This window comes from Mustela putorius, unplaced genomic scaffold, assembly GCF_011764305.1.
Source record: "Mustela putorius furo isolate JIRA1106 unplaced genomic scaffold, ASM1176430v1.1 tig00003909_pilon_pilon_pilon, whole genome shotgun sequence".
In the NCBI taxonomy this organism is placed as follows: Eukaryota; Metazoa; Chordata; class Mammalia; order Carnivora; family Mustelidae; genus Mustela; species Mustela putorius.
In genome coordinates this window covers 1095970-1108483 of record NW_025422057.1, presented here as the reverse complement: position 1 = coordinate 1108483, position 12514 = coordinate 1095970, and the positions used below count along the sequence as shown (strand labels likewise).

At 63.7% G+C, this 12514-nt stretch overlaps 1 protein-coding gene across 4 annotated transcripts in view; it reads right to left on the bottom strand.

The window, feature by feature from the left end:
- The window catches only part of STK32C (serine/threonine kinase 32C), a 67829-nt gene that overhangs the window by 24374 nt on the left and 30941 nt on the right, over positions 1–12514 (bottom strand). The window contains exon 2 of one of the 4 annotated variants that reach the window (XM_045068593.1): positions 3972–4027. In XM_045068593.1, the coding sequence (XP_044924528.1) occupies positions 3972–4027 (56 nt within the window). The other 3 variants (XM_013055684.2, XM_045068594.1, XM_045068596.1) reach the window with 3 other exon arrangements.

Here is a 12514-nt window from a genome sequence, read left to right as displayed (position 1 = left end):
CAAGCCTTTGCTTCCTAATGGGCTGTGTCCTTCTACCGCCTTAATCTTTGCTTCCTGATGGTCCAGCCTGACCAGGTGCCCCCCTGAGGAGGCTCTGCACACCCCTGTCCCGAATGGAGACCCAGACTCTGCCCCGTGGATAGCATCACTGGGAGCCCGTACCTTCCAGCAAGGACATTCAGGTTGGCAAAGCCAGAACCCCACCCACTGGCCACACCTGCCACAGGGCTGCCCAGGCTAGGAGTATCAGCCACAGCCAGTGACCAGCCAGGTCCCCGGCCCCCAGCAGCCACAGTGGCCTCGGGGGTTGGCAGGGTGACAGACGTCACCATTTTCCAATAAACTGCAACGCTAGAAAGTGAAATCTCCTGTTAACAGTAACACAGAAAATGTCAGCTTAACAAGCAGAAACTCCAAGAACAAGACAATCAGCAGAACAGAAGGCCAAAGACCGACCCCAGTGTCACATTTCACTGGAGAAGCGCTGCAGCCGAGTCGGGGAAGTCAGCAACTTTCTCTGAACCTTTAAACGCAGTTCCTACCCAAAGTTCGCGACTGTGTCTTGATGGTGACAACACTTCCGTAGAAGCTCCAATGGAAAACCAGCAAGAGGACCGCGGGCGTCCTGGCCGAGGGTGGGGGCCGAGGGCGGGAGGGAGCGCGGCCGCTGGGGCGGGCCGGGGCGGGGCGAGCGCGTCCGAGTCCGATTGCGGGCGGGCGGGTCGAGGATCTTCGCCAGAACCGCCTTGAACGTACTAGTTAGTTACAGGTCAGCCAAGGTCAGCCAAGGGCGCCGAGAGCTGGGCTGGTGCTGGGGACACGGCGGGGGCGGCCGGGGGCAGAGAGGGGCGGCCGGGGCGGCAGCGGAGAGGGCGGCCGGGCGCACCCCGCAGGCTCCCCCGGGGAGGGCGCTGGGCCCGGCGCTCGCCTTCCGCCGCCCCGGCCGCCGGAAAGGGCCGCGGGGAAGCAGGACCTGCCCGAGGCCGGCGGCGCCGCCCCTCCCCCCGGCGGGACCCAACACCGGCCCCTGCCCCGGCACCGCCCTCCCGGCCCGCCCTGATCCCGGTCACATGACCCTCCCGGGCCAATCCGAGGGCAGCTTCCCGCGTGACTGGGCGGGGCCGAAGCGCACGCTGCAGCCGGCGGGTCCGACGGCGGCGTGCGGGGCCGAGACCCGCGGGGGCTGGCGAGGGCGGCCCGGCCGGACCCCGCGGCGGAGGAGCGGCCCCAGCCCTTCCCCTCCCGGCGCTGTTCGCGCACTGTCACCCCTGCCGCTCCCTGGGGTCGAGTGTCACTTGCGACCCGAGGCCCCAGGCAGTGGCGTACGGCGTGGTCACCGTCGTCACCGCGGAGGCCTCCACCTGCCGCGCGCCCCTCACCTGCTCCGCCCGCTCACCTGCCCCGCGCCCGCTCACCTGCCCCGCGCCCCTCACCTGTCCCGCCCGCTCACCTGCCCCGCGCCCGCTCACCTGCCCCGCGCCCGCTCACCTGCCCCGCGCCCCTCACCTGTCCCGCCCGCTCACCTGCCCCACGCCCGCTCACCTGTCCCGCACCCGCTCACCTGCCCCGCGCCTGCTCACCTGTCCCGCACCCGCTCGCCTGCTCACCTGCCCCGCGCCTGCTCACCTGTCCCGCACCCGCTCGCCTGCTCACCTGCCCCGCGCCCCCTCACCTGCTCCGCCTGCTCACCTGCCCCACAGGAGTGAGGCCCCCTGCTGGGCTTACCTGGGAACAACAGCCCCCACCCCTAGCCCCCAGCCCAATCACAGGAGCGAGCGGGGAGGAGCCTCCTGCACTGAGAACCGCCCCCCCCACTCCTGGCCTGGTCAGAAGAACCAGGCACAAGGGCCCTCCACCTGCCAGCCGGGGCTGGGGTTCTGGGCACACGCTGTGAGCTTCCAGCACCAGCTTCCATTCTGCTCTGCAAAACAAAGCCATCTCCCCAGGGGCCGTGGTTTCTCAGGCATGGGGGACTTGGGAGGGTGGGGAGGGGCGTTTAATGGGGGCAGAGCTCCAGTTTTCCAAGACAAGGATGAGGTGGTCACTCAGCAGTCCGGAGCCGCGCACCTCCAGGTGATTACAACCGTGTATGACTTCACGACAACAGCAAAACAACAACAACAAAAAAACCCGGAAAAACCGAAAACACTAAGCAGACTTTGTACCCAAGGTCCAGAAACAGCAAGCTTGGGAGTGGCGGTCAGGGAGCCAAGGGCGGTCACAAATGCGCCCCCAAAGGGTGGGGCAGCCACCGAGGGAGCAGCCCTTGCTGGGAAGAGCTGGTCCTGTCACAGGCGCCACTTTGCCTTCCCGCGTGAAGTGGGGGCATCAGTGAACTCGGGGTGTTTACAGCTGCTCGACCCAGTCGTCCGCAGAGAGCCAGGGTTCCCTGTGCAGTCGTGCATGGAGGGCCTGCGCACACACATCTCAAGTAAGGCCACAAACAGGCACTTACAGGCTCGGCCACACACGCTTGAAGCTGGCCTTCTGAGTCCTGGGGAGCTTCTGCATCGGGGTCACTGCTCCAGCCACTGAGAGCAGCTGGAAGGCCCAGAGCCCAGGTCAGTGACAGGTCCTTGGCTTCTCCACATTCCAGAAAGCCATCGAGGGCAGGGCGCCCTGGGACTACAGCCCAGAGACCCTGCAGGCCTCATTAGGCGGGCTCGTTAGGGAGCCATTCCAAGGCAGCAGGACCTTGCCGGCACACCACCGCTCTGCAGAGTCCCGTCTCCGGGACCTGGGGCCAGCTGGCTTTTCAAAGCTAGAACTGGTCAGAGAACCCGGAATCCTGGGGTTCTGCAGACGGGGCAGTGGGGGCGTGTGTGCCGCCTGGCAGTGCAGAAGGAGCCTGAGGGGGACGACACGGATGGGAGGAGGCAGGGGACAGAGAAGTGGCTGCCCCAGGTCAGCCCCCAACACTGCTCGTCCTCCGCGTCTCCCCATACACGCCACTCTTCCTGAAGCCTGGTGAGGGCTAGTGCCCTCCACCGCCTAACCTAACCTTAACCTTAACCTAAGCCCCACCCTGTCTGTCCCTCGACCTTCCCCACGCCCTCTGGAACCCCAACAGACAGAATTTACAGTCGGTTGGGAGAAGCAGGGTGGGCAGGGGGCAACCCAACCAGCAGATCTTAAAAATACTCTTCTTAACGAGAGTGTTTGATGGGTTCCTGCAGGAGGTCATTGCTCCCGTTCATAACTTCCCAGGCGTGGGGGACCCAAGGCTCGGCATCCAGACGCAGCTGCATGGAGAGGGGAGCCAAGCCTCCTCCTCTGCTCCGAAGAAACTCTCCACCCAGAAGTGACCCATCTACAGCAGGCCCACAAGGCCAAGTCCCGAGAGCTAATTTTAACCTTCTCAGAGTGCTCGTTAAGCCTCTTTGAGTTATAATTACCCCCAATCTCGAGAGTTACAAGGCAGCAATCAGGAAGTTAGATGTGGACAAGAGAGAACGAAGGAGCAGGGAGACGTCTTCGACGGCGCAGCGGCCAGGATGAGGACACAGGCTCAGCTGCACTGTCCGCCCTGCCCCCCGCACCCCTGCAGGAGCAGCCTGGTGTCAGAGGGTCCCAGCGGCTCCCGGACACTGAATATCCGTGGCCACCCCCCCCCCAACCAGGGGCTTCTAAAGCACTTCCTTTGTAGCCTTGAGTGGGCTCCTGCCTCTGAAGAAAGTGGCCCCACCGCGGGGCGGGCATCAGAGTCTCAAGTGAGGGGGCGTCGGGGTCTTGGTCCCACAAAGCCCCACAGCTGTGCCATCTGCACCATCAGCTCCCAGCCGCATTAGAGACCCGCAAAAACCTGGATGGAAGACCCCAGTGCTCCTGAGCGAGGCTGACACCCCACCCTGACCCGCCTCATTGCCAGCCTGCCCACGGCCCCCACCGACAGACGTGGGGGTCCCGGCCTCACAGAGCCGGCGGGCCGCGGGGACGGTCCTACCATGCCCTCATTGCTGGCTCTGCCTTACCTTCCCGAAGCTGCCCTTTCCGATGGCCCGAAGGATCTGGAAGTGGTCGAAGTTCACTGCAGAAGAAACAGAGACATACCAGTGAGCTGGCAGAAAGGCCCAGGGCCCTCCACCAGCCCCCAGTGGAGCCGCTGTCCAGGGGCTGCCCCCCACCACTGCAGGGAGCCCTCCCCTGCACCCCGGAAGTGGGTCCTGGGGCCGGCAGGAGGCTCAGCTCAGGCTTTGTGTGTAAAGCAGGGACGGCCTGAGCCAAGGCTGAGAGGTGGGTCCTGGGGCCGGGCCATCCCTCTTCCCGGGCTCCTTGCGAGGCCAGGCCACCCTGCCCACAGACCACGCAGAGGACAGGGTGTGCCCTTCAGTCCCAGGCACCTAGACACCCCCACCCTGAACTGCCCCCACACAGGAAGCCCGGAGCCTGCCTCCTGCCCTCCCGCTGAGTCTCCCATGGGGTTCACAGGGTGAGCTACGGGAGAGCCTGCCGCGGCCCGGGGACGAGTAATGGGCACTTTCTGAAGGGCGGTCCCCAGGCCTTCGGGAAACCACCCGAATCTTGACTTCCATTAACTTCCCCCAGACTTAAGCTCCTCCTAGGGAAAGGGGTCGTTGGAAATTGCAGCTTTACTAACTGTCCTGATCCTCAAGGAAGATGCTCCCCGCCATGCACACGGGCCATGCCACGGGCCACGCACAGGCCACGCATACGGGCCATGCACAGGCCACACACAGGCCACGCACACGGGCCATGCACACGCGGTGCCTGGGCGTGGTCATCTGGGAGTGAGCAGTTCGGACCGGCTCTAGGACTCCCGCTTCACTCTGAACCTGACATGTGAGCTGCCCTCCACTGGTTTCCTTCCCATGAGCATCTCAGTGCCCCAGGCAGCTTGGACCAGTCTTGCTTCCCACACCTGCCCGCCCCCCAGGACGCGGCTCCCCCAGCTGACTACCACGCGGCCAGATGGTCCCACCTGTGCCCCAGGCCTGAACCCTCCCCAAGTCCCTGTCCTCAGGTCTGTGCCCCCCCCCCCAGGTCTGTTACCTCCAGGCCTGTGTCCGCCCAAGCCTGTGCCCCCTAGGCCTGTGCTCCCCGGTCAGGGCCGCCCCCAAAATGACAGGCTGCTCCATGACTCACAGCTCTTGTTCTCTTGCTTTGGGCTTTGCAGCACCCGCTGAGCCCGGCTCCACTTCCAGATGCGGGCCCTGGGCACTCGTGAGACGCTACGGGCCCCGGATACCCACGACCCTGCAGTCAGTGCAGTCTGGGCTGCTCCCTGGGTGGGGGGGGGGGCGAGGGCCCTGGCGTGCCACACGGAGAATGGCGCGTGGAGCCTCAGGGGGCACCTGTGCGCGTGGCCCAGCACGTGGCGTAGGAGGACCCGCCCGGGAGTGGAACAGAGGGCGTTAGGGTCAGGCACCCTCCCCCGGGTGCCAGCACAGCGCTGGGCCGGCCACACACCCCACGGCTGAGGTTAGCGGGGGGCTCAGCCACGGCAATCACAGAGCTCAGAGAAAGGCAGACGCGGGACTCCAGACTCCCAGTGGAGGGAGAGGGTGGGAGCAGAGCGTGTTAAACAGTAGGTCAGGAGCAGAGGAAATCCACAACGTGCCCCTGACTCCACTCTCGCTCCCCGGAGGCTGAGGTTAGCCCAGGGCATCTGGGGGAAAGAGGCGGGCGGAGGTCGGCCAGGCACGGAAGTGGTCCACACCGGCCGGCCCTGTGGCCTCTCCTGCGTCTGCTTCCAGGAGTGGGAGGGGAGAGCGTGCACCCCACTGCATGGAGCCTGTGGCTTGGGGCACAACCACCCCCACTTCCTGAGACCCCAGGGCGGGAGAGGGCACACAGCGGGACCCCCGGACGGCCGTCAGGGCACTGTGTGGGCCACCTGCAAGCTTCACGGGAGACCTGGGCGGGGCGGAAATCCCCCACGTAGCTGCTGGGCACCGGGAGACCACTGAGCCGGGAGGAGCCCCGGGCAGGCCCAGGACTGGGCCGGGGGTGAGTCCCACGGCGGCTGGAAGCTGGGAGCAAGGCTCTCCCAGACACACACAGCGACCCTGCTCCGAGGCCGGAGGGCATGCGTCCGGGGGCCTGTAGACACAAGTTGGGCTCAACACCTCGGGTCCAGCTCCCCGTGACCTTGAGCCCAAGTCCTGGGGGTCAAGCCGCTGTCCAGCCCACATACCTGGTGCTCCTCACAGACGGAGGTCAGCACCCTGGGTCCCGCGAGCATCCACCCTCCCGTCCACCAGCCATCCGTCCGTCCCAGGCAGACCTGCAGGCTCTGGCGCCCTGCTGCCCTGCACACGGCTCCCGGGAGGCCCTGGACACCCCAGCTTACAGACGAGGCTCTGCTTCTCTTGGGCCCTTCCGGCCCGGGCCTCAGCACTGTCTGACTGAGGGCTCTGGCCGTCGGTCTGCACGGGACGTGGGGCCCCACCGCGTGCGCCAAGGTCGGAGGCCGCTGCGCCAACCACAGGCCGGGCCTGACCCGGGGGCGGGCAGCGGGGGGTCCGCCCAGAGTGGGCCCTCCATTGTGGGGAGCCAGCAAACAAACATGGTTCCCGAGAGGAAACAAAGCAGCGGGGGTGCTATCTCCACGAGGTCTGGGCCCAGAGATGAGGAGGTGAGCGGGGAGTGCCCGGACCGAGGCCAGCAGAGGGCGTCTGCGGCGCCCCTGCGCGGATCCGTGTCACCCTGCGAGCTGTGGACACGCTCCCCTCCCCTCGCCGCCGCGAGACACCTCTGAGGTCCCAGGCGGAAGGAGAAGGGAATGAAGCCCCCATGGTCCTGTGGCTTCGACGCGCCCTGTCAGGACCCCAAGCGCCGTAGGAGGGAGCCTGCCGGGGCGGCCAGCACCCACCAGGGCCCTCCTGCCGTGCCGCCGGCTCTCCCGGTACAGACAAATATTTAAAACACAAAGGTCTAAGAATATTCATTCTTCAAGGAAGGCTTTTATGCTGCCCAGTTGGCAATCACAGAGCAGGGCGTTGCTATGAAAATAGGTCACCTTGGGGCGCCCGGGGGCTCAGAGGGTGAAGCGTCTGCCCTCAGCCTGGGTCACGGTCCCGCATCCTGGGATCGAGCCCCAAGGAGTCCTGGCTCCGCGGGAGGCCTGCTTCTCCCTCTCCCTCTGCCTCTCTCCTTGCTCATGCTCTCTCTCTGTATCTGTCTCAAATAAGTAAAAAAATCCTTAAAAAATTGTTTTTTTAAGAGAAAGAAAATAGGTCATCTTGAGGCCGAATGATGGGGAGCAGCGGGAGGTCCTGGTTCTCTCTGACCAGGTAGAGGAGCGGCCGCTGGGCGAGCCCCAGGATCACCTCCAAGCCCAGTGATCCTGCACCATCTCTCCACGTGCTGGTGTGAGGTCCGGCGCCCACACAGAACTCCCACGGGGACTTTCGCGTGATTTCCGAGGTTCTTTGCCGCCACTGGGCTTCGTGAGGGGACAGAGCACCCCCGGGGAGAAAGCCAGCGGCTTTCCCAGGAGTGCCGTCAGCACTCCCACGGCCGTGTTCCAGTGGGACTCATGCAAATCATTCTGGTTTCCCCAAGACCCGACCTGACTTGACCCTCCGGCCTGGCCGCTGGGCCACGGGTGGCTGGAGGGAGAGAGGGGAGGGCACCCCCAGAGTGAGAAGTGGGCCTCACGCCACACACGGCGGCGGACAAAGCCAACGGGTGGCCCTTGTGCAGATGCCCCAGAATCCAAAGACAGCGTTAGGTAATGTCTGAGCAATGCGGACTCAAGCTCAGCACTCGCCCTCAGTGGGCAGAGGGGCGACCCAACAGCAAGGTCTTAGGGGCGCCATGGGTCCCCGTGAGATTCGGGGTCTGGAATTCAGCCCTTTCAAAAGCCGGTGCCGCCAGCGAGGAAAGCAAGACAGAAGGTGAGCCCAGGGAGAGTAAAAATAGAGCTGCTGTTACGTGAGTCACCGCTGCTGTTACGGGGGACACGGTGCCCGCGCCAGGGGCAGGGGAGGGGAGCCTGTGCCCACCCGGGGCCCAGCTTGCCCCTGACACCCACGGCCCACATCCTCATGCCGTCAGGGCCTGGGCAGTAGGCCCCGTGGGGATGTGACCGGCCCATGGCCACTGGACAAGTCCCTTCCCCCGCGCCTCCCCGTCCCCCAGGACAGGCCCTGCCCTTTCCACATCCCTGGTGAATTCCCTACCGGAAGTCGGGATTTATCTGGAAAGCTACATCATAAGTCAAGTGTCACAAGAAGCCGAAATTCATTCAAAAGTTGAGGACAATTTGTCAAGCAAACTATAACCCAGAAAACTCCCACAGAAAATCATCCAGTCCAGCGGAGGCCGGCTCCGGTCCCTCCCTGCCTCCGCAGGACACACGGACGGGCCTGCCGATGTGCGAGTGGTCACCAGACGGTCTCCTCCAACGCACCACCGAGCCCCTAACCTGCTGGCTGCCATGGGCCCTCCACGGCCACCAGCTCGCCCCACAAGCAGCTCGCACCACGCACTGGACACCGCGCCCAGCCCTCCGTGTCCCGACCCCGCCAGTTCTCAGAGCAGCTCAGCAAGAGACGCTCCTGCTTGCAGGCGAGGAAAGAGCTGGGGAAAGAGCCGACTCTGGGTGAGGGACCACGGGCCCTCGGGACACAAGAGACGGGACTGCGGGGAGCCAGCACTGGAATACTTCTGTGCCCCACTGCCTCCCGGGCACCTGCTCAGCCCTCAGGCCCTTCTCCAGGAAGCCTGCGCTGGGCCCTCTGAGCACTCACCACCCAGCCGGTGCCCGCTCGCCCCCATGCCCCCGCCATGGGACACCAGCTCAGTGCCCAGCCCAAGGTCGGTGGGGGAGCAACACGCTCACACTGTCTCTTCAGGAACAGACATGACGAGGGCGTGGCGCCAGCCCAGGGACCGGGCTGAGGCCTCGGGGGCTCACGTTCCCGAACAGTCCCTCTGCTCATGCGCAGGAATGTGCCTGGGGACCTGAGTGACTGGAGGCCAGAAGCCAGGCGGTCCTGGCGCCTTCCCACCCCCAGGCTGGACCGCAGGGGAGACCACGGGCCCGTCTGCCTACAGGAAACCTCAGCCCGTACCACCTCCAGCGACAGCTCCCCACACCCACATGGTTTATCCTGGGTTGGGCCCGCTCCCGCGTCTGGAGCTGTTTGACAATGGCATCCTCAGCCTTCATGAACAGGAGATTAGGGCAACAGCCAAACCACTAGAGCATCCCTGCCAGCTGGGGTCCAGTCCCTCCAGGGCCTGCCGGGGAGGCTGTCTGCACAGGCTCCTGCCACCTCCCGTGGCTGTGGGGGGCATGCCTCCCCGGGGGTGCCCAATGGGGTCCTGCTGTTCAAGGTCCGCCACCCCTGGCCCCTCCCTGTCCCAGGTGCACAGCCCCAGGTCCACCATCAGGGACAGCCTTGAGTCCCTCAATAACCCCTGGGAGCCCCCAGTTCCGCCTCGGACTCAGGAGCTGGTTGGAGGCTGCCGTGGCTCGGCGCGGGGGTGGGCAAGGAAGGGGACAAACAGGCAGCTGGGCCCTGAACCCTGAGGCAGCTCTGCCCAGTCAAGCAAACTGGCCCCTGGCCCAGCTGCCGACTGGACCCTGCCCTGTCCTCTCACTCTGCGGCACTGCCAGGAGACCCCGGCCTGTGTGTGCCCCGGGGTTGGCATGTATGTGCCTCCCCGGTGCTCCGACAGAGACTCGGGCCAAGGAAGGGGCAGAGTGAAGCCAGGACCGGCAGCCCCCGGACCTGCGTCAGCAACATCTCAGCCCACCCAGGGAGCAGAGCGCAGACAGTCCCAGGGAGGTCTGACCCAGGGGCAGACAGTCAGCGCTGGCCCCACGATGGTGGCTGCAGCTACCCTCCAGAGGGGCTCTGCCCACATGCTTGAGTCCACCAGGAGGCTGGCTGCCCGTGGAGGAATCAGGGGTCCCAAGTCCCCAGGGGAACAGAGGGATTCCATGGAGAGAACTTAGAGATCCACACTTGGTGGAGATGCTTGGCTAGGCCAAGGGCCGGAGAAAGCCCAGGCCTTCTGTCTGTGTTTCCATCCGCCTGTGTGTGCCTCTGGGCTTGGATAATGGCCCTGCCGTGCTCCCTGCCACCTTCCCCACAGAGAGAGGCCTCACGGGAAGAGGCCTCAGAGGCTGGAGCACGTGAGCGCCAGGGTCCCCAGGCCACCAAGCAGCGGTGCCCAGAAGGGAGACCCCCCCCCCCACCGTCACCAACCCAGCCTCTCTTCTGGCTCCAGGAGAGGCCCCAGAGTTGAGGCTCCCAGGCCCTGGGGTATGTGTCAGCCACCCTGAGGACTTGGAGCCCTGGTTGCCGGCGTAAGGTGGGAGCCCCGCCGCTCGCTGCTGCTGACCCTGTGGCATCCGACGGCACCCAGAGCTGCCAAGTCAAACACCTGCCACGCAAACCCGGCCACGCGATCCCAGCCTTGCCTGGGAGGCCCACGTGGAACTCCCGGCCACAGAGGCCTGAGCTGAGGAAGCCCCATCTGCAGCCCCCCAGAAATCCCCGGCCCGGCTCATCCCTCCCTGCCCCACAGCCCACAGCCCTAAGGCCGGCTGCTGGGCCTGCAGGAGGATGGGCCCGCGTGTGGGCCCTGCACGGGAGTACCCGGGGACTGGTCCAACCGGGCCCAGCTCACACTCCCTGAGCCGTGGGCCAGATGGCCGGAGGCACCGGACAAGTCGGCGGACACGCAGAACCCTGCAGCGAGCCCCAGGAGGCAGTGCCCGTGGTCTCGCTATGAAGTTCAAGCACAGCGAGGCCAAGTATTACTCTGTTCTGGCTTGCTTAGCGAGAAGGGTTTTCAAAATGGAGGGGACTGATGGCCCCTGAATGCAGCCGGCGGGTGCCCTGCAGGGAGCACGAGGATGGGGCGGTCGGCAGCGTTGCAGCTCGGACGGGGGCTGGGTCCATGACGTGGATGAGAACTGCATGTGGGAGAACCCGTAGATGTGGTTCAGGACTCCGGCCTCGCCTGAGGAAATGCACGCGGGCCGGGACCCTGCTGCACGGGGTGGCACTGGGCAGGGCCCGAGGGAGCAAGCTAAGAAGGAGGGAGAGGAGCAGGAGGTGGCCCAGGGAGGCGTCCACCGTGAGAGATGCACCGCGCTCAAGGTGACCCACGAGGCAGCCAGAAGGTGGAAAAGCCCAAGAGCCCAGCCGGTCTCTGACCAACCCCAGAGCGTCTTAGGGACTCCACAAGGCAGTAGGAAAAAGACAGAAAACAACAGAAAAGAGTCACCTTCACGAACAGGCACCTCGCAAAAGATGCCCACATGCCAGCTCAACACGGACGCACGCGTGACGTCTCGGGGACCAGAAGAGGCTCAGAGAGCGGGACCGCCCCACATCCGAGAGACCAGCCTGAGCCAGGGAAGCCGGCCACGCAAGCTGGCAAGGCGTGAGCCACCGGAGTTCGGCTACGTCGCTGAGGGAGTAAAGCCGAGCTCTGGGCACCCCAGGGCCCAGCTGGGACACACCCACAAATACAGACACACGCCCACCAGCCGGCACGCTCAGGAAACGCGGAACAGTCACAAACTGGCAATTCCCCACATGCTCGACCATGCAGAATGGGTAACAGGGTGATCTGTCCACAAAAGAACCCCAGCCACAAAGACGATGAGAGGGTTCCCACCACACAGACCAACCACGGAGGCTCTCTGATTTCACTTTTGAAAGCTCAATTCTAAGAAACATTCCTTGTTGTAGAAAAACATGCATTTCCCAGTTACTGGCAGCAGAACCGAGTACATGTCCCAGGCTCACGGTCACGTCCGTCTGTCCTCTTCCCTGGCGGGGCAGGGCCCACCTGGCCTGTGAGGGACAGACAGACGGACATCTGTTACAGTGCTGCGTTTACCTACAGCTCTCTGCAGTCCTCCACGGCCCCGGGGCCATGCTGTGTGCACATTCACATCTGAAAACAAGACATACCAAGTGTGAAGAAGCCACAGCGTCAGAAGTTTTCAGCGCCGCGTGCCTGTGTCAAGAGACGGTGAAGGAGAACAAAGTGTATGCAGAGCAGGAAGAAGGAAGTCCGAGAGACAGACAGCAGGAATACCAACAAAACTGAAAGTTATTTTTGTGATTTGTAACATTGACAAACCTTTGGAAGACTGATTTTTTAAAGATTCATTTCTCTATTATTTTCAAGAGAGAGAGAGACCGAGAAAGCAAAGTGAGGAGAGGCACGGGGAGAGACAGAGCCACAAGCAGACCCCACACTAAGCTGCGAGCCCAATGTGGGGCTCAACCCCACCACCCTGACATCAGGACCTGACCCATAACCAAGAGTCAGTTGCTTAGCCAACTGCGACACCCAGTTGCCCCAAGACCAGTTTTTTTTTTTAAAGACAGAGAAACATAAACATTAAGAATTTTACAAAGATCATGTCATCATGGACCCCACACACATCTAAAGGATAATTTAGAAAGATCATGAACAACTAACTTTATGTCAATGGATTATACTATGTGGACAAAATGGAGAGATTCCTTGAAATATACAATTTATGAAACTAATACAGACAGAACACACACTTGCA